The 20,095-nt window shown below is 43.9% G+C and overlaps 3 protein-coding genes across 6 annotated transcripts; 1 reads left to right on the plus strand and 2 right to left on the minus strand.

Annotated features, from left to right (window-relative positions):
• Positions 1-185: 185 nt before the first annotated feature.
• On the plus strand, positions 186-5,249 carry dnajc8 (DnaJ (Hsp40) homolog, subfamily C, member 8). Its single transcript, XM_061092724.1, has 9 exons — positions 186-254; positions 707-808; positions 3,162-3,218; positions 3,313-3,379; positions 3,494-3,588; positions 3,692-3,763; positions 4,152-4,243; positions 4,358-4,433; positions 4,523-5,249. Exons 1-9 carry the CDS (start codon positions 186-188, stop codon positions 4,643-4,645), a joined length of 753 nt encoding a protein of 250 aa, XP_060948707.1. The 3' UTR covers positions 4,646-5,249.
• A 264-nt stretch (positions 5,250-5,513) lies between these two features.
• si:ch211-81a5.8 (uncharacterized protein LOC560648 homolog) lies at positions 5,514-7,197 on the minus strand. Its single transcript, XM_061093406.1, has 4 exons — positions 6,973-7,197; positions 6,133-6,465; positions 5,823-5,910; positions 5,514-5,732 (listed from the first exon to the last, which is right to left on the minus strand). Exons 1-4 carry the CDS (start codon positions 7,113-7,115, stop codon positions 5,592-5,594), a joined length of 705 nt encoding a protein of 234 aa, XP_060949389.1. The 5' UTR covers positions 7,116-7,197; the 3' UTR covers positions 5,514-5,591.
• A 1,679-nt stretch (positions 7,198-8,876) lies between these two features.
• clk2a (CDC-like kinase 2a) lies at positions 8,877-18,760 on the minus strand. 4 transcript variants are annotated; one of them, XM_061092671.1, is made up of 13 exons: positions 18,603-18,760; positions 17,156-17,397; positions 16,804-17,053; positions 15,540-15,630; positions 14,658-14,724; positions 13,145-13,261; positions 12,546-12,712; positions 11,947-12,041; positions 11,701-11,830; positions 11,390-11,472; positions 10,693-10,772; positions 10,511-10,601; positions 8,877-10,325 (listed from the first exon to the last, which is right to left on the minus strand). In XM_061092671.1, exons 2-13 carry the CDS (start codon positions 17,395-17,397, stop codon positions 10,137-10,139), a joined length of 1,602 nt encoding a protein of 533 aa, XP_060948654.1. In that variant the 5' UTR covers positions 18,603-18,760; the 3' UTR covers positions 8,877-10,136. The 4 variants fall into 4 exon arrangements, with proteins under 4 accessions (XP_060948654.1, XP_060948656.1, XP_060948655.1 ...); XM_061092673.1 differs by lacking the exon at positions 18,603-18,760 and adding an exon at positions 18,336-18,364; XM_061092672.1 differs by lacking the exon at positions 18,603-18,760 and adding an exon at positions 18,251-18,318.
• Between the last annotated feature and the right edge of the window lie 1,335 nt (positions 18,761-20,095).

Raw genomic sequence — 20,095 nt, forward strand, 5'->3', positions numbered from 1 at the left:
TAATAATAATCCCGCTTCAACAAATACATAATTAAATATTTCCACAGACTAAACGGCCCGGGTATAAATAAACCTGAAGTATCAGAACAAGTATTTTAAACAAAGTTCACACAAAAAAAGTTTTTCGATCAAATTAGCCGTGGGGTCACGTGTCGCCGCTACGTCATATGTAAACCAGGGGCAAGATGGCGGCCGCCGGAGGAGAGGCTACCGAGAGTGTATCGGATGAATTATTTCAAAACTTCTACACGGAGGTACCAGGAAGCCCGCGTGGATTCGTGTGTGTTGAAAGTTGTGGGTCGGCTGACGTGTGTTTCTCAGCCGCGTGGGGGCGTGTCGTGTACGAGGCCTCGCAGACGTGAGCATCGGCTAACGACAACAAGCTAACGTGCTCCTACCCAATGCTAGCAGCGGCACCACTGAAGAAGAGATGTCTGCTACACGTTTCCTGTAACTTACACAGACCCACAACGTTTAGAATGTGACCGAAATGTGAGGCGTTGTTAGCTTCGCTTTTAAACTCACTGCGTCCAGGGAACCCTCATGCTACATTCCATTCATATTTAGCAAACACACCAGGAGACACATCCAGGACAGAAACAGACTTCCATGTCCGCTAGTCCCTGGTGTGTGTGGGGGGTGCTAATGAGCAGTGACAGTGCAGCTTCAGACACAGTGTGTGGTTGTGTGTTTATCCGTCTAACAGGTGAAGCAGATCGAGAAGAGAGACTCTGTGCTGACCAACAAGCAGCAGATAGAGAGGCTGCTCCGACCTGGAGCCTCCTACTTCAACCTCAACCCCTTCGAGGTGAGTCCACAGGGGGGGGGGGGGGGAGTTCCACTGCTACTGGGAACCACTGTTCAGACTGTGTAGGGAACAGGGGAGAAGTTCCACTGATACTGGGAACCACTGTTCAGACTCTGTAGGGAACAGGGGAGAAGTTCCACTGCTACTGGGAATCACTGTTCAGACTCTGTAGGGAACAGGAGTCCACAAGGGGAGAAGTTCCACTGCTACTGGGAACTACTGTTCAGACTGTGTAGGGAACAGGGGAGAAGTTCCACCGCTACTGGGAACCACTGTTCAGACTGTGTAGGGAACAGGGGGAGAAGTTCCACTGCTACTGGGAACCACTGTTCAGACTGTGTAGGGAACAGGGGAGAAGTTCCACCACTACTGGGAACCACTGTTCAGACTGTGTAGGGAACAGGGGGAGAAGTTCCACTGCTACTGGGAACCACTGTTCAGACTGTGTAGGGAACAGGGGAGAAGTTCCACCGCTACTGGGAACCACTGTTCAGACTGTGTAGGGAACAGGGGAGAAGTTCCACTGCTACTGGGAATCACTGTTCAGACTCTGTAGGGAACAGGAGTCCACAAGGGGAGAAGTTCCACTGCTACTGGGAACTACTGTTCAGACTGTAGGGAACAGGGGGAGAAGTTCCACTGCTACCGGGAATCACTGTTCAGACTCTGTAGGGAACAGGGGGAGAAGTTCCACTGCTACTGGTAACCACCGTTCAGACTCTGTAGGGAACAGGAGTCCACAAGGGGAGAAGTTCCACTGCTACTGGGAACTACTGTTCAGACTGTAGGGAACGGGGAGAAGTTCCACTGCTACTGGTAACCACCGTTCAGACTCTGTAGGGAACAGGAGTCCACAAGGGGAGAAGTTCCACTGCTACTGGGAACTACTGTTCAGAGTCTGTAGGGAACAGGGGGAGATGTTCCACTGCTACTGGGAACCACTGTTCAGACTGTGTAGGGAACAGGGGAGAAGTTCCACTGCAACTGGGAACCACTTATCAGACTGTGTAGGGAACAGGGGAGAAGTTCCTCCGCTACTGGGAACCACTGTTCAGACTGTGTAGGGAACAGGGGAGAAGTTCCACTGCTACTGGGAACCACTTTTCAGACTGTGTAGGGAACAGGGGAGAAGGTCCACTGCTACTGGGAACTAGTGTTCAGACTGTGTAGGGAACAGGAGTCCACAAGGGGAAGAAGTTCCACTGCTACTGGGAACTGCTGTTCAGACTCTGTAGGGAACAGGAGTCCACAAGGGGGAGAAGTTCCACTGCTACTGGGAACTACTGTTCAGACTCTTAAGGGAACGGAGAAACGAGAGAGGGCTTTTAAAAACCAGGCCATGAATAGTATTTTTATCCTACAACCTCTTGTAAACAAGAAACAAGTAAATAACATCTGTGTTTCACAAATACACTTGTAGGTTTTTCCTGAACAACCACAAGAACTTTCCCCACAGTTAATCTGCCTCAGTTTCTTTAAAGGGATGGTTCACTGAAAAATGAAAATTCACTCATCTACTCACCACAATGCCCGTGGAGGGTGGGTGAAGTGTTTGAGTCCACAAAGCAACAGCCTTACAGCAGACTCTGATACACTTGAAGTCTATGGTGACAGAGACTTCAGTTGTAATAAAACAACTGAAAAAAACACAACATGCCTCCATGGTGCTCCTGTGGTGTCATCCAAGTGCCTGCAAGCCCTGACATTCAAATTCCACTCGACACAAGGTCATTTACACCGTTTTTTAAGGCTAACTGCCTCTGATATCTTCCTCCAAGGTGCATTCACAGAACCTGGGAAACACCATCTTGTGGCTACGTCCACTAGATAAGCCACTTCCAGTAGTGGACATTCAGGTTTAAAACACGGTATAAATGTCCTCTTTTCGAGTCAAATTTGAATGTCGGGGCTTGCAGACACTTGGATGACACCACACAAGCAGTATGGAGTCATGTTACCCCTGAAACTCCTCAAGTGTTTTGTGGGCTCAACCCCTCCACCCACTCCTTCATTGACATAGATGTGAGTAGATAATGAATGAATTTTCATTTTTGAGTGAACTATACCTGTAATGTCTTCATGCAATCACAGAGTGACTCTGAGCTGAACCATAAGTCGCGGGAGGATCTTCTTTCTGCTTTAGATGAATGTGGCTCCTCATCATTCATGATGTTTGCTTGTGATCGTCTGAATGAATTCAAGACAAGAATCCAAACAGCTCCTGTTCCTAAAACGTCTGCATATTACTTTGTTTTAAATGAACGTATTTTTAGAATTCAGAAGAACATCACTTTGGTTTTGTGTCTTATTTTGGAAAAATAATCTGTCAGTAAAATGTTTTTGTATTTCCCAGGTGCTGCAAATTGACCCCGAGGCAACAGATGATGAATTGAAGAAAAGATTTCGGGCGGTAAGCAGAAGAAGAGAAGTGTTGGAGTAAATCATCTCATGTGTTTCTTCGTTGTTTGTGTTTCTAATTTCCTTTTTGTCTCTTCACTATGCAGCTGTCCATTCTGGTCCATCCGGACAAAAATCAGGGGGATCAAGAAAGAGCACAGAAGTCCTTTGAAGGTAATATCCTTTCACTTGTGTTTTGTTTTTGGCTTTTTATGTCTACAGTGAAATAGTAGATCCTGAAAGTTCATAGTGAGTTTAAGTTCTCCTGGGTTTCTCCCTGTACTCTAGCTGTGGACAAGGCGTATAAACTCCTACTGGACCCCGAACAGAAAAAAAGAGCCTTAGACGTGGTCCATGCGGGAAAGGAATACGTGGAGCATATGGTGAGAGTTGATCACATCCCCTCACTGCTCGTCCTCTACCTTTTTGTTACTCCTGACTGGTGTTTATGTGGCATTTCTTTTATTTACCGCTGCTTTTCAACAGGTAAAAGAGAAAAAGAAACAGCTGAAGAAAGAAGGGAAATCGCAGGATATGGAAGAGGATGATCATGAAATGGTGAGACAGTCATAGAATGATTTAATGAGAAGGGATTGAAAATAGAATGACCTAAATCTAAACTGAACTGAAAGAGACACAGAACATTATATCGAACTGATTAACTTTTAAAAAGGATTAATAATCATAATATTTACTTATATAATAATATTTTATTACAACAGGATATAGCTGTCCTGTGTTATTGTGATTAAATACTTGTGGTTTTCATATTAAAAAATTGTACTTTATCTTCCTGCTAATTTCCTAGAAACTTTCCACAGAATTACCTCATAATAAGCGGTTGTTTAGCTGTTAACTTCTAGGATGTTTACGACCTGATATTTATTGACCAGTAATTGTCATGTTCATGTCAACATTAAGTTTCTCTGACTCTTTCCTTTTCCAGTTCAAGCAAGCCGTGTACAAACAGACAATGAAGCTTTTTGCAGAGCTTGAAATCAAGAGGAAAGAAAGGGATGCAAAGGACATGCATGAAAGGTAAATGACATGTGGAGTAATTTCCAACTGATCTGATGATTTCACCTTTAAAACAAAGAGATCTGGTTTATTCTGAACATCATGGATTTTCTTTTTCTCTTCTTAACTCACCAGGAAACGGGCGAGAGAGGAAGAAATCGAGGCAGTAGAGAAAACAAAGCGAGATCGCGAATGGCAGAAAAACTTTGAGGTGCCTTCCTCGCCTTCCCGGTTACTCATTAATAAAAAAAGAACAAATCACGATGATCTTGCTTTTGGCATTTCTTTTTTTCACCCCAGGAAACAAGAGATGGGCGTGTGGACAGCTGGAGGACCTTCCAGGCCAAAGGCAAGCGCAAGGAGAAGAAGAACAACAGATCCTTCCTCAAGCCTCCAAAAGTCAAGATGGAGCAGAGAGAATGATGCCGTAAAACTGGACTGCAGAAGATTAAAAACCCACCTGTACTAAAAGAAAAAACACACTTCTGTGTATCCTCACCTCGTCGTCTGCAGTTTAGCTGTGTAGTCGCCATAAGGATACTTGTCATGCCCTCTTAGTTTTGTACTTGGGGTTTCTAATGTACATATCTGTGATCTGGACCCAGAGATCATACCTTCCCTGTGTCAGAGAGATAAATGATGCATCTTCCATTTCTGTAACTGACGAGAAATAATGCGTGGTTTGTCCTTATGTTTGCTTTTTGTCCTTTATTTTTAAAAAAAATTAAATAAAGCTTGGTGTGAACAAGCCAAACGTTCAAAGCTGAGCCTACAATTTGTCTGAGGTTGAAAGGTTCAGGAGACTGTTATCAGATATGTATGATTAATACAGATCACTTCACAAGTCAATACAACACTGATCCGATTTACTCACTCCCTTGGATATGCTGTAACAGCACAACAGGTTAATATCTCTGGACCTTCTACTTGTTCAGCTTTTATTTCCTGTCTTGATGAACTTGTCGGTTCTGCATGTTTTAAAACTACTCAATGAAATACTGTCAATAAAAACAAACATCTGACTGGTGTTTGTTGTACATACTTTTTCTATTTATGTTGCTCTCTTGGGGGAAAACTGCCTAAAAATCATTTGACCTGATTAGTTTCTGCTTTGGATTTGAAACGATTCCACTAAATGAAACAAGCTCAGTAGTGAGGGAGTGGGAAAAAGAAAACAATGACTACAAATCCAATGTATGACAGTTTAATACCTTATTATTTCACAGAAAGTGATAGTGTACACTGCAAATTATCAAGGAATCATGACGAAGCACTGCAGTCTTTTTCTTTTAAATCAATGCTTTTTTACAGGATGAATAAAGACAGGAATCCAAACAACACAGGAAATCTGTCCTGGAAACTCTTGCTCTCACATGACTGAACACTGCTCTCCACCTGGAGCAGGAGCAGCGTGAGCTCCTCCCATCCGCCCGTCCAGACTCAGGCCCTGAAAGGCCCCGAAGAAGGAGTTGTCCTTGGCTGGGGCCGATCTTCTGGTTGTGGTGCTTTGCTGCAGGAGGAAGGATGAGAGATATAGAGACGGCTGAGTTAAAAATCCTATTATTATATTGTTTTTACTTTGAGATCAGTGTGCACGTACCCTCGGAAGGCAGTGGTGGCTCCTGAAGTGAGTCCCCTTCACGGCCCTCTCGGCGTTCTTCTTGGCGATAATGGCTTGTTGACGTTTCCTTTGACAACAAGCACAGGACAGCATCAGTCAGAGCTCACGTGCACAAGCAGCTTATTCCTGTGAGGAACAGTCTTATCCTCTTTAAGTCTGGGGCCGAGAGACTCAGCTGCATAACAAGACAACTGAAATCATTCATCCCCTAAAGAGTCCAGCAACAAATCTGAAAGTAAAACAGCAACAAAGCAGAAGCAAATACCAGTTTGAGCCTGTTGATATTCACCTTTCTCTCTTCAGCTCGACCTGGTACACCCTGAGCCAGGAGTCGGGGACTTTCTGGCTGCTGCAGGGGAGACTTCTCCTCCTGCTGATGCTCGACCTGCGGGAGAAGCTGCTCCTGCGGACGGACTCGCTCCTCTTGGCCACTCTCTTGTTGGGGGAGCTTTTCCCCGACACGCAGCTGGTGAACTGTTTCAGGGGAGCACCCAGAGACATGAGGGAATCCATTCTCACGGAGTCGAGGCTTCTTTTACTTTGTGTGTGGGTCTTTTTAGGTCCCAGACAAATGTGGGTGTTGAATCTCTTCTTCAATTTACAACAGGAATGAGGCTTCAATCTGAAAACACAGAGATCAAGAGCTTGAATTAACTGTGTCATTTTCTCATGCTGTTTAATTTCCAGTTTCCAAATCATGATAAAGAAAAACTAACCTGAGTTTAATACCTAATTCAGCTTAATTACCTCCACCAAGGACGTTATCTTTTTGTCTGTTAGTTTGTTTGAATGTCGGCAAGATTACATAAAAACTAATAAACCCGGTTTCAACATAACTTGATTAAAACAAAAACAGGCCCATCTAGGGAACTAATATCCATCAGCGTGATTGAATTCAACTTGACTGTTTGTCCTTTTCGTAGTTCTAGTTCCTATTTAGGTCCATATCAGTGTAAAAAGTCAACAAATAACAAAATAGAGAACACTAATATAGAAATTAACACCGACAGACATTTGTTCCATTATCTCCAAACAAGTAAAATAATTATAAATCCTCCACAAAGGTGGGTTCCTGCCGTCTATTGCTGCCTTATTTCAAAAGTGCCAATGAAGAATCCGTGGGACTCACCTTGTTGTCTCGCTGGGCCACGATCTGCTGCTCCTCTCGTTTTGTTCTGTGTGCACCTCTGCTCTGCCACCGTCTAATCTGATGGGGATTTGACTGATGACACCGCTGGTCCCTCTCACAGGATTATCTGCTAAGTCGCTCATCTCATTAACAGAAGAGCAGCGACAAACCTGCTCTGGAAAGGAAACAAAAACACCTGCATGTTCCCATTTGACCCCTGGAAGAGCTCACAGGTCAACGCATGTGCAGCAGGGGATTGGATCTGCAACACGAGGGATAGATGAGGAGAAGTCCCATCGGAGGTGTCAGCAGTGAGCACCTGACTTGCTGAGGTAACAGCTGATGAGATCATTGGAACAGAAGAGTCCAGACAGATGGAGCGTGGACGGGACACGAGCTGGACGGTGACTCTTCCAGTGACGCAGAGAGGTTTTCTTGCTTTCTCCCCCAGAAGAGGACAGGAACAGAGGCCTCTTCATTGATTGGGAACATGAAGCAGATGAGTCACTGAACGAATGACTCAGTTCATTCATTGTAGTGAGAACTGAATCAAGGTTAGAAAACATGTCACAGATCTGGATGACTCAGCTTCTACCTGTAACTCTGAATTCACACTTTTATAAAAGACTCAAGTGTGGTGACATCAAGTTGTGGGCTTTTCAGTGTAAAAGCAGCATCATCGTGATACTTACGTATTTCTTGTCAACTTTCCTTTCTGTCTTTTTTGATTTCTACTTATTTCTCCCACAGACAAATTAAAGATGATTTACCAAACAATCCAACTGTATAACAGGTCACCAGTTAAATCAAGTTAAACTCCACAGTAGAGGCCCTATTCTATACTATTCTTATTGTGGAGCCTTGATGCAGAGCTGTACATCAGTGACGTGGTAGGACAGAAGTCCCTCAGTGAGTGAGTGGCGTGTTGCTGACAGATGGAGAAGCTTGTGTGACGTAGCTTCTCAGCACCTGTCGCAGCAGATCCTCCGAGCCGGTCTCTGTCCCTGACGGGCCGACAGCTGAGCTCAGGGTTAAGAAGGGAACGAATGAAGAGGTTGGTTTGGAACAAGAAGTAAACCATTTTGACAAGTCACGGTCAGTGTCTGGGTCCCTGTAAGGTTTAGAGAAGAAACTGGAGACTGACAGAAACTTCAGGCTCATGCAGAGCAGAGATCATATCTCCACTATATTGACTTCAATTCTGTTTTCAAATCTTCTCCCTAAAGTTATTTTTACTGAAGGACTTGTTTTCTTACAGCTATTTTGTTTCTTTTCCATTAATTTCAAAGGAAATTTAATTATTTTATTTTTTGCCCTTCATTTAAATGGTGTGTTATATCTTTTAACGTCTTTGATTCCAAACACTACCGTATTATTTGCTTATCAATGATGATTTTTATTATTGTTTGTATCTGTCTTCTTTGAGAAGCACTTTGTTGTGGCTGTTTTGAAAGTTGATAATAAAAATAAAATGATTATCAAAAATATAGCAACATTCAGTTGCATTAATATAATTTGTAAAGAAAATACATTAAAAAAAGGTTGATGTTCACGTATCATTAATATAATATATATATGATTTAGTTTGCTTGTTTTATCTTATATTTTTCAGTCACTGCTCATTATCTCAGTGATTATCCCTCCTCTGTATTTCCTACAGTCCTGTCATTAGAATGTACATGTTGCATGTCCATAAAGATATTTAATATGTACATTATATATATATATATATATATAAATATATATATATATATATATATATACACATTAGCCTAAATTTATACACATTAGCCTACATTTAAACAGGATATTTTAAGGCAGCAGACTTGTCTTTCACTTGACAACCATCCAGCAGGAAGCGTTACTCAGCGAAGCTTAGGAGAGGAACTCAGACACAGCGAAGGTATTTAAAGACAGGACGCCTCCTTTTAGCAACCAGAGGCCGGAACCCATACTCAGAACACGTAAGCCTCTGGCAAGGAGGACTTTACTTTATTTCTACACAATGGTACATATATACAGTTTTATACGCTTTAATTTCATACAAAAAAAACAAGTCATTTACAGGTGGAGGTGGGGGGGGGGGACTGACCTATTGGAACTCAAAATAAATACGTCGACAGGAGTTGTGTGTGTGTGTGCTTCACGTCCGACCGGATCACACATGGAAACAAAAGGCAGGTTCTTGTTTGTTGTTGTGAGAAAATTCCCATGACTAATGCTGAACTATTAAAAAGACTCTGAGCAGAGCATTACCATGGACGTGTCAACCACTCCATCCACACCGAGTCACACCCACACCCAGAAGAGCATTGCATAACATAAACAAATATCAACAAGACAAGCATCAGAGGCCCGTGTGTGAGTGGGGAGTTTCCATCACCATTATCATCTCATCGGCAAATAATAACTGGGACATCAAGAGCAACAGTCTCCATATAGGGAATAAACCTTTTATACATAAAAAAATAAAGATGAAAAGCGATCTACGATGGAAGGGCTCACCTTTCAAAAACAAGAACCTCAGACACTTGCTTCTGCTGAAGGTTCTTGCAATTTCCAAGGATAAGTTATATTTAACCATCACTGGTTTGCTGTTACCATCATAGAGTTTCCTCTATGTAACTGCTCACATTTATTTGGGTGGAGACTCGTGCTGCATTTCCAGCTCCATCTCCGTTTGACCCTTTCCTTAGACGTCAGAGTCGGAAGACATTTCTTTTTGGAGTCTTGCTTCTTTCCTTTAGAGAGCTGAACTATTGTCTTTACATGCTGATGGAATCGAAAGACGGACGGAGGGTGGGGTCAAAGGTGGTTCAGAAATCTAAAGGAAGACAGGAGCTGCATAGAGGGCTACTGTGGGTGCAATCATTCTTCCAGGATTTTTGACCTCGACTGAAGCTGCAACCTCGACAAAAGATTCGCCTTTTTTTTAAGTCTTTTGTGGGTGATGTTGGTCTCTGCAGCGAAATGGAAACATGCCTCTCGTGGCTGCAGAGGTGGACGTCAGCGGGTCGGGGGTGGACGAGCAGGAAGTGACGGCGTCCATGCTCTTAATGACAAACCGCACCATCCGGAGCCCCCAGTTCCTTCGGCAGTACACCTGTTCCACATTTATGTAGAACATGATCTCCTCTGTCATTCAGTCCCTGGAGACCCCGGGGTCACCGGCTGATGTCTCTGTTGCCCTCCCAGCTCTTGCTGCCCGTCGCCTCGCTGCTGCCGCCGCTCTCGAAGAAGGGATGCTTGAGCGAGTCGGCGAGCGCCAGCCTCTTCGTGGGCTCGTACTCCAGCATGCTCTCGATGAGGTCAAACAACTGGTGGTGCTCCTCCGCCTCCGACAGCAGATACCGCTGAGGAGAGGACAGAGAGGAACACAAGAGAGAGAAAAAAGAGGTGGAGGGTGGAATATTGAGTGAATGTCAAGAGAAGAACAATCGCACAAAACAAAGACGCTTTTGTTCTTTCAGTACAAAGCACGTTTGTCACTTATCGGCCACGCTTGTAATTCTTTTTATTCGTTTCCCACTCGTCTTACCCGGAGCGGTTTGCAGTTTTCTCTGACGTATTTCCCAGCTGACGAGCTCTCGTCCCAGTCCAGACGACCCCGATAGAAATATTTCTGCTTCCTGAGAGGGACGGACGTCAGTGTGAGCAGCGTTCCATTGTGTGTGTGTGGGTGTTGATTGAAAAGGTATGTTAGAGTGTATGTTTTCTCACCTCGTCTTACGTATCATCCTAGAAGGCACTGGTCCTAGGATTCTCTCCATCATGGCCAAATGCTCCCTGTTGTCGTGAGTCTGTCAGGAGATGGAGAGAAAAGGTTCAGCAAACCAGATTCAGTAGCACAGAGGGAAACACAGAACGAGACTTGAAGATTATCAGGTTGAACTGCTGCTTCAGGTTCAGCTGCTCCAAATAATTTGAGACAGTCAGAGCTCACAAATAACTCAAAGGACTTATTCTTACCGGGCTGAACCAACTGCTGCTACAATTACTATATATGTGTATTTATTGTAGTATTGCACAGTATACATGTCCAAGAGCGGTTTTGCAATACCCTGCTGTGATTTTAAGCTGCTTCTCTGCTTCCTCTCATCTTAAAATCAGAGCTGACACAAGTGCACTTGCCAACCACTCAATGGCTTGTGGACAAAGCCTGCCAGAGTGGAAAGTGGGAGCTAGTATTTTGGGTTAAGCTGTCTTTGCCTCTGATATTACTCCGGTACACTCCAGGAATAAAGAAGAGCTGCAGAGCTGCACTCAGATGTCAGGATTTCCGGGCAGGTGGATGCTCGTATGATGTTGATTTGATAAATATGGGCCAAGATCCTTTTATTTTACCTATTATCTTAAAACATGGGTGAGGCTGTGGTGTTGGATGTAACCTGCTGGTAGTAATGGAATGATGTTGTACCTGAAATAAGGTGAAGCCCAGGTAGTATTCGAACAGGATGCACCCAATGCTCCACACGTCACAGGGATGGCTCCAGCCCAGCTCTGAGGGACACAAACACACAATGAAAACATTAAAACATGTCGTGTATGGAGGGATCGGGGTGGGGGTGCTGAGCTGTGCTGGTTTCCACTGAGAGAACACAGCCTCTGGCTACAGAAAGTTCCATGTAAACTGGTTTCCCCGACGAAACCTGTGGTTAGTAGAAATAACCGCTCGTGTCCTCCTGGTATTTGGTGTTTTCAGTGACAACAGCTGGCAGTTGTTCTCACCTAGTATGACCTCAGGGGCACGGTAATGCCGCGTGGACACAATGGTGCTGTGGTGCTCGTGGTCAAACGTGGCACTGCCGAAGTCCACCACCCGCACGGCCGTGCTCTTCACCGTCCGCTCTTCACGCTTCTGCAGGCAGGAAAACACAAGTTTCTACTACAACTACAGACTTTCATACAAATTCCTGAGCAAACAGAACAGGTGTTTAACAATGTTTGTTTTCTGTGCATTTCTCCGCCTCATACCTTCTCTTCATTGTAGGACATGGTGAAGTCCGAGTTGACAAACAGGATGTTCTCAGGCTTCAGGTCTGTGTGCGTCAGCTTGTTGTCATGAAGAACTGTGGAGGGAAATGTTGCTTATTTAGTCTTTTGCATTGTACTGTAAATGCACTTAAAGCTATAAACCATCTTCTAATCACTTAATGAGCTTTTCTTAATTCCGTTCAGAGAAAATGTATGTTGTAACAACACAAAGTAAATTATTAAAATATGTTACTCCAATAAATAAGACCACGACAACAACATTTAGAAAAGTAAAAGAACATAATCTGTCAAGATAATGACATTTTTAACAGTAACTTAACAGCTTAATACACCAGGGCAGGATTTACTCAGTATCGTTTCTTCCTGAGAAGTTAAACCAGTTAAGAAGAGAGATCACTCTGAAGCTGTGATGCCCTCATGTGGTAACAGGCTGTCTATTGCAATCCTTACACGACATTTAAAATGCTCTGTTGGTTATTTATACTGCGCATCAATATGTTAACAGTTCTTCTTGTTGGATTTTTATTCTCCTAACGTCTTTACGTTCTAAAATCAAATAGGACATAAAATAAACGTACACTTCACAGCGAGACAGATCTGGTAGGCCATGTGTCGGACCTGACCGATAGAGTACGGCACGTAGTTGTTTTCCTTCAGGAAGTCGAAGGTGCTGAGAGCGAGCAGCTCGAAGGAGATGCACATGTGACCGTGGTAGTCGAACCAGTCGTACATCTGGACACACAGGCTGCAGGGAACAGACCAAACAAAGGTTAATGGCTGCACTTGCACCATAAACACACTTTTTACCTTAGATGTTTAAAAAGCACTTTGCAACTGAAATAGCTTGGGGTTAAATGTCTAGCCCAAAGACGCCGCGGTAACCAGACAGGAGGAGGAGCCATGCACTGAACAGACACCCCTGCCATTAGTGTACAACCCGTTCTACCACCTGAGCCACAGAGCCCCGCAGCAACACAAGAGGTTTGGCAGTGATGAAGTGGATCATTTGTACCAAACTGTTTCGAACCCAATGACCGGGACAAAACTAGATTGTCAATATTGGCATATTTCCGTTTATCAACCAGTTTTAATAAGTGAAATAATGTCCGCTCCAGCCGTGTTAGTTACTTGTAAACATCCTTCGTTTGCAGCAGCAGTGTACTCAGTCGAAACTCACAATTTGTTATCAGGGTCCTTCTCGTTGATCTTCTCCAGGACATTGATCTCCAGACGAGCAGCTTCCTTGTACTTCTCCACATTTTTGATAATTTTCAGAGCTACACGGGCTCCTCCCCTGTAAGAGGCAATTAAAACACAAAGTTACATGACGTTTGCACTTAGAGACGAAGGTGCAGTTCATGGGAAAGAGCCTGGATTTCAGACACCACAGTGAAATGATTTGTTTGCCTCCACGGTTGAAACATAAGAGCGAATAGTTGGGCGCAAAATAAAGGAGTAACTCCCTCCCATTGGTGAAAAGATATTATCCTGGAATCTGTGTATGTGTCGCTATCTGAAGACTTTGACCATGAAAATAAAATCATTTCTAGCTCTGTCAGGAGTAGGGTTGCAAAGGGGTGGAAAGTGTCCGGTAAATTTCCGGAAACTTTCCACGGGAATATTAAGCTCGGGAATTTTGAAAAAATAAAACTATGCAAATTAAACTCTGAGCAATAAAAACATCATTCAAAACTCTATTTTAAAGATGTACGGAATGCAGCACATACTGCACGTTGAATTTCAACCCTCCACTGTGCATTCTTCCATCACATGCACAGATAATATCCAGCATCCTGCACACTACAGAACTATTGAGGCCTACTGAGGTGTGCAGGACTAGTCAGGTACGTTTCGATGATATTACTCGGGAAAATATATTAGCATGCTTATTGAGGATTGTTCATCTGTTCATCTAGCCTATTTCCATTAATTTATCCATCAATTGTAATATATGTAGTTTATATCTCTGGCATTGCAGTGTTTTTTTACAAACTTTTTTCTCATCTCATTCTACAGAACAATGCCACGTGCACTCTCTCATGTGTGGAGACATTTCACCCCATCCAATGTAGAAGGAAAGGCTGTGTACATTTGCAAATACTGTGCAAAGACCTATGTTAAGAATGACACAACGATGCAGAAGCATTTAGTCAAGTGCCCAAAGTTTCCTCAGGGCTCAAATCAGCCTATGACAAAACGAAATGTTTATATTTATGTCTGTATATGACAAGGTAAATACAGTTAGTATAAATTACCCACAACATTTCCAGTTTATTCCCGGTTAATTCCCGGTTAATTCCCGTTAATTCCCGTACATTCCCGTTAATTCCCATGGAAAGTTTCCAACTTTGAATATTCCCGGAATTTTGCAACCCTAGTCAGGAGACAATAAATCTTTTGATAGTTATTAAATGAAAAAGAGAAGCACAGAATAACTCATTGGGGGAAGTGATTTACGGATTTTACATAAACAACGAATTACTGGAAACAATGAACCACAGTGGTAAACTATAGTAAACATGGATAAATATATATTACTATTCCAGTCATGTTGCTCAAGTCTAACCCCTGACAAGCAGCCACAGCCCAGTGAGTAAATATTCCCTACTGGAGTTCCCGGAAGCAGGACCCCAGGGACTTGACAACTGTTGATTCCTGACTTTAACTAACACACAAACACACATACACACCTGCGATGGTCAATGCATTGCATCACCCTCCCGAAGGTGCCTTCTCCCAAAGTGCTGACAATCTCATCTGCAACACCACACAGAGAGAAAAGGAAGAGAGGGGGGGGGGGAGAGCAGGGAAAGAAAGAACAGGAGCATTAGACATGTGGACTTGAGCAGAAAAACAAAATGCAAAAGTGTAGACAGGCGTATCCATGCTAGCGCCCATCCCCTTTTCAAACGGCTGCCTACTCAAATCTGGCAGACTGGACACACGTGGAGGTAAATCTATGATACTCGGATGCTTTGCTCTACGACAAGGGGGCAAATGTAAAGCGCTCCCTTTCTGTGATGACCAATTTGCAGCCATCGAAAACGAGAGCACATCCTTTGGAGATGTGGTCGTCTCTGTAACATTGTGCATGTGTGTGAAACTGGGAAAATAATGATCCTGCAAATAATCAAAGTGTTAGTATATATGTTCTGTCTGTATGTGCACTGGTTATACTATAAAACAGGCTAAATAGGTGATGTGCATGTTAGAAAGACAAAAAATAAACCAAACCCTGAAACCGTCATGGCTAGCTGAAGTTAATGATCTGAGTTTTAATCTAAAACACGTCAGAGGCAAACAGCTGCGAATGGAATTCTACGTTTAGGGAAAATCAAGTAACCTGTGAAACATAGGAAATGCTCCACAGCTTAAAATCCTACAACGAAAAAGGGGAACAGTATCTAACATCCCTCCTTAAACCTTCTTGCAATCCACCCTGCTATTTCAGCTATTAGAGCGAAGAGCATTCTAGCAAGGCATCATCATCAGGCACTCCCATGTCATGTAAATGCTCTATGCTTTAATACTCATATGGAGAAGGGTTACGATAGAGTAGTGGCAGTGAGTACATCTCTCTTGCAGGACGTCCCCACTCCGACAGATCAGGTGCCCTTCCTCGTCGTCCCTCACACTCAGTGCCCTCGTCCGGCTGTCGCTCCGCTGTTTTCACACCCAAACCGCCATCAGCAGGTCACGACACGACCAAAGGGAACAGGGGGGGGTTCAGGGACAGCCGCAGCCATGGCGTCAGGCGGCACAGGCAGACGAGGAGGGAAGAGGAGGGTGGTGTGGTTGATGTAGTTGTGGTTGTAGGTGGGTTTGGTGGTCATGGGGCGATTCACGCATGACACCACGTGAAGGAAATATATAACGATAGGGATATAGTGCAAGGGAACAAGTCAAAGATCACATGTTGTCCTCTGCTCTCCACCCACCGCCCTCTACCTTTAACCCACAGCTGCTTACAAACAAGGAAGCAACTGGCACATCCATTCATCAACGCAGACACCAATTAAGACAGAGAAATCACTTACTCAAAAACTAATCAGGCTGACTTTTCAGATTAAAACAAGATGGAAAAGAAAATGAGGACCAAATGTAATCGAGCAGGAAACAGAGAGAGATAATACCAACATTTATACTAAATATCAAAGTCAACCCCTTGCTCACGTTAATGTTAACGACCTAATCAGCAGGTGTGGTCAAATATAAACCACACAGAAACTGCATTTCAGTAAATCAATGACATTTTTAAATGCCAAAATCTACTTGTATTTTAAATCCGGATTTAAGCACGATGTTTGGTAGAACATTTTCACTTTTTTTCTGTCTATCTGCACTGGAGTTCACATGGTGGCCTTGGACTGACAGGACGGGCATTTCAGCCTCTTCTAATTCATCTTCTAAATCCAGTGTTACCAAAAGGGGGAGGGGGGGCACATATTCTGGACTGAGTGGAACGAAAGATGCAATAAGAAAAGCTACGGTGGGTGTGTGTCTGAGGAGCGGCAAGAGTTAATGGTTGATCATTAATAATGAAAAAAGTGTTTGCATAAAAATGAAAATGCTCTGCCAAAAAGAAACGCCAATTTAAGCAAAAAACCCACTTTGGGGGAAGAGAAAAAAAATGAATAAAAATACATAAAATAAGACAAAATAGAACCAAAAAAACAAATCATAAAGATTGTACTACTTACCGATTCCAGGAGCTGCGGAGTAGAAATAGTTAGGGAGAGAAAGAGACAGAAAGAGCTGAGTGAAAACAGACGGGAGAGGTGGACAGAGAGAGGATGAGGAGAGTCAAGACACCGTCTCAGGGCTGGCTGTACTCACCGAGGAGGACGGGCTATAGGACCTGGTTCTACGCCGCCTTCGTTTGTGCTTACGCCTGCTGCCTTTCCGCCGGTACGACTCGTCCCGTTCCCGCTCTCGGCCGGGGGGGTAGCCGTACATGTTGGGGGTGAAGACGCGGGGGTAGTAAGCTTCGGCCGCTCCATGTGGCTCCCGTTCTCTCTCGCGATCCCGTTCGCAGAATCTTCGGTCAAATGGCCGTTGGTCCGTCGAGCGATTGTCAAAACTCCGACTGAAAGAGACAGACATCGGTTTAAACACACAGACCAACCAAAGATGAAAGGATAATGGAGATTTGGTGCTTTGAAATAAATTTTCCACATAACAAACATACCTCCTTGATCGTGCAAAGCTCCCCTCCTGCCTGTGGCCCCGCCCTCTTCTGTCTCTGTCGCTGCTGGACGAGTATGTCGGTGATCTTCGGTGTCGTTGTCTTCGCCCTCGGTCTCGGTCTCTTTCACGGGCTCGGTCTCGGTCTCTTTCTCTATCTCTTTCTCGGTCTCGGTCTCTGTAGCGGTCCTGGTAGCTGCTTCGACTGTCCCTGTCCGAAGACGAGTATCGTCTTGTGTGAGGCATCTGGAGGATCATCGGAGACGGACATAAACAAAATGAATTATTACGAATTTGAAAAAAGATAGAAGGCTGACAGCTGAAACAGAGAAGATAGCTGCAGAGAACACCTGCTGTCAAAGGCACTTTACATTTACTCCTGTTCACATCTTTGTTTTTGTTCGGGACTCACATCAGCAGCTACCACACAAAAGAGAAAATATGTTCATATCAGTCGATATTGTTATTTCTTTTAAGTTTAAAGACGGAGCTCCTGAGGGTTTTTAAAACACTTATTTTAGGGCAGATAACGACAAACACAAAACCCTTGACCAACAGCTAAACGTTTTAAAATCTGATTTAAATCAATTGTGTATCGAACCTTTTCACTGTGCTTCCACAAATATATCGGTGCACATATCAGACTTTGGCTAATATCCCCATTGTTGAAAGTTATATTGTGATGATTATTAAGTGTATTTTTAATAACACTGCATTTAAATAGAACCCATTAAAACCAGAGGGCTGACTTGTGTGACAACATCTTAGTAAACACACAGACCAGGAGACGTGGCTGTGCAGGAGGCCTGACACACGTTTGAATTCAGGGAAACACACACATTCAACAGTCGCAGGTAAACACACAACTGTTGAGGTGCAGCCGGACACACACACGAAGCAACACAACACACACCGATCACATGCAAAAGGGGGTTAAACATCCCAACAACACTATTGGCTTGATCGTGATGAAACACCAACAACACAACTGGCACAGATGCGACTGTCAACAACGAGCAGTTAGCAGTTAGCTTAGCTAGCTCCCCAGCCACAACACCATCATGAAAACACTGGCGTAGCAGAAACCACGGCCACTCACGTTGTTGACTTTCACGGAACCCTTTGTTATTAAGTATTAAAATCAAATATCCGCCCAGTTTACAGTTCCCTGGGAGTGCACGTACACAGTCCCGGTAGTTCACTAACTCTCCAACCAGCGGGTCGCAGCTAGCACGTCCCGCTAGCGGCACCAGTTGATGTCAATAATTCGACCGCCATCTTAGCCACACAGCTAGCTGCTAATGCTAATGCTAGCCCTGGTTCCCCCGGCTAACAGCTAGCTGCTAATGCTAGCCCTGGTTCCCCGGCTAACAGCTAGCTTAGCATAAGGGGGGGAGGACCGTGGCCCTCGCTCGACGGCACGAAGCGGCCCCCGGAGCCTCGTTATTCACCGTTTTAGCCGCGAGACCCGTGCGTTTGTCCCACAGGAAATCCGTGATGGCGATCCCGGTTCCCGCTGCTGTGTCGCTGCTCGGACGGTGCGACGGTGGCCCGCTGCGTCGCTAGCCGGCGGTCAGCCTCTCCCCCTCCGGTCCGCTCGCTGCAGATCTGATCCTGGATCAGAGCAGCTGACGTCTCCCTGCAGCCGGAGCACCGAGCACTCAGCGGCCGATCTATCATTCACACAAAGTTCCAGATTCGAACCCACGTTAGAATGTTCTTATTTTTGTTCTCCTTTAATTTATTAAATGTGATTTGGATAAAATTTGACTATTTGGCTTGTTCAATTTGCAGATAACTTGTGTGTTTATCTGATCTATTTTATTATTTATTCATTCATTCATTCATTGTGTTATTAGGGCCCGAGCACTGATCAAAGGTCAGGGAGGACCCTATTGTTATTGTAAGGATTATTTATTATTATTTAGGGCCCGAGCACAGACATCAAAGGTGTCTGGTGAGACCCTATTGAAATTGTAAGGATTATTCTTTCTTATTATTATTATTCAGGCAAATGAATTGGCTTTTTGAGGGCTTTAACATGCTCAACTTCTTACCAAAATTTGCAGAACGTTAGAAAGTGGTGAAAATTTACGTATTCTGAAGGAATTTTCAATGGGCGTCGCAAAATGGCTCAAAGGTGCCCCCCGAGACCCCCGGAAGGTGTTCCCATTGACCGATCTTCACAAAAATCGATATACAGGTGTATCATGACCAGACAAACAAAAAAGTCTTAGGTGCAATTGGAAAAACCCAACAGGAAGCCTGCTATCTTGCATTTAGTGGCCATTTTGGCCATATTCCACATTTTTACTTTGATGTACTTGTACCAGGGTTTTCATCGGATCAACGTCAAATTGAGATGAGTGTCATCACAACAACATGGAGATAAAAACTGACTGACGCATTTTTTTTTAGTCACACGGTGTGACCGTGGCGTGGCGTCAAAGTTTGATTACACGCCATGAAAACACGATGTTCTGTAACGCGGAGATACATGGACCATGAATCCTTTGATTTCAGTCTTCCTAGATCAAAGGAAACTTTATGTCTTGCAAAGGTCACGTCTCTTTCTCTCTCAGAACTGGTTATTTTTGTTTTTTCATTAGGGCCCGAGCACAGACATCAAAGGTGTCTGGTGAGACCCTATTGAAATTGTAAGGATTATTTAGGGCCCGAGCACAGACATCAAAGGTGTCTGGTGAGACCCTATTGAAATTGTAAGGATTATTCTTTCTTATTATTATTATTATTCAGGCAAATGAATTGGCTTTTTGAGGGCTTTAACGTGCTCAACTTCTTACCAAAATTTGCAGAACGTTAGAAAGTGGTGAAAATTTACGTATTCTGAAGGAATTTTCAATGGGCGTCGCAAAATGGCTCAACGGTGCCCCCCGAGACCCCTGGAACGTGTTCACATTAACCGGTCTTCACAAAAATCGAT

This window comes from Limanda limanda, chromosome 19 (assembly GCF_963576545.1).
Source record: "Limanda limanda chromosome 19, fLimLim1.1, whole genome shotgun sequence".
In the NCBI taxonomy this organism is placed as follows: Eukaryota; Metazoa; Chordata; class Actinopteri; order Pleuronectiformes; family Pleuronectidae; genus Limanda; species Limanda limanda.

What these genes read in the sequence shown, in the direction of transcription:
- dnajc8 (XM_061092724.1), top strand. Translation starts at nt 186, where the DNA reads ATGGCGGCCGCCGGAGGAGAGGCTACCGAGAGTGTATCGGATGAATTA. An exon ending in AGCACAGAAGTCCTTTGAAG is followed by an intron (nt 3,380 to 3,493) that starts GTAATATCCTTT and finishes CCTGTACTCTAG; the next exon opens with CTGTGGACAAGGCGTATAAA. An exon ending in AATGGCAGAAAAACTTTGAG is followed by an intron (nt 4,434 to 4,522) that starts GTGCCTTCCTCG and finishes TTTTCACCCCAG; the next exon opens with GAAACAAGAGATGGGCGTGT.
- si:ch211-81a5.8 (XM_061093406.1), bottom strand. Translation starts at nt 7,115, where the DNA reads ATGAGCGACTTAGCAGATAATCCTGTGAGAGGGACCAGCGGTGTCATC. An exon ending in TGGCCCAGCGAGACAACAAG is followed by an intron (nt 6,466 to 6,972) that starts GTGAGTCCCACG and finishes CTGTGTTTTCAG; the next exon opens with ATTGAAGCCTCATTCCTGTT. An exon ending in GTCGAGCTGAAGAGAGAAAG is followed by an intron (nt 5,911 to 6,132) that starts GTGAATATCAAC and finishes TTGTTGTCAAAG; the next exon opens with GAAACGTCAACAAGCCATTA.
- clk2a (XM_061092671.1), bottom strand. Translation starts at nt 17,397, where the DNA reads ATGCCTCACACAAGACGATACTCGTCTTCGGACAGGGACAGTCGAAGC. An exon ending in AAGGACCCTGATAACAAATT is followed by an intron (nt 12,713 to 13,144) that starts GTGAGTTTCGAC and finishes TGTTCCCTGCAG; the next exon opens with CCTGTGTGTCCAGATGTACG. An exon ending in GATCTGTCTCGCTGTGAAGT is followed by an intron (nt 12,042 to 12,545) that starts GTACGTTTATTT and finishes TTCCCTCCACAG; the next exon opens with TTCTTCATGACAACAAGCTG.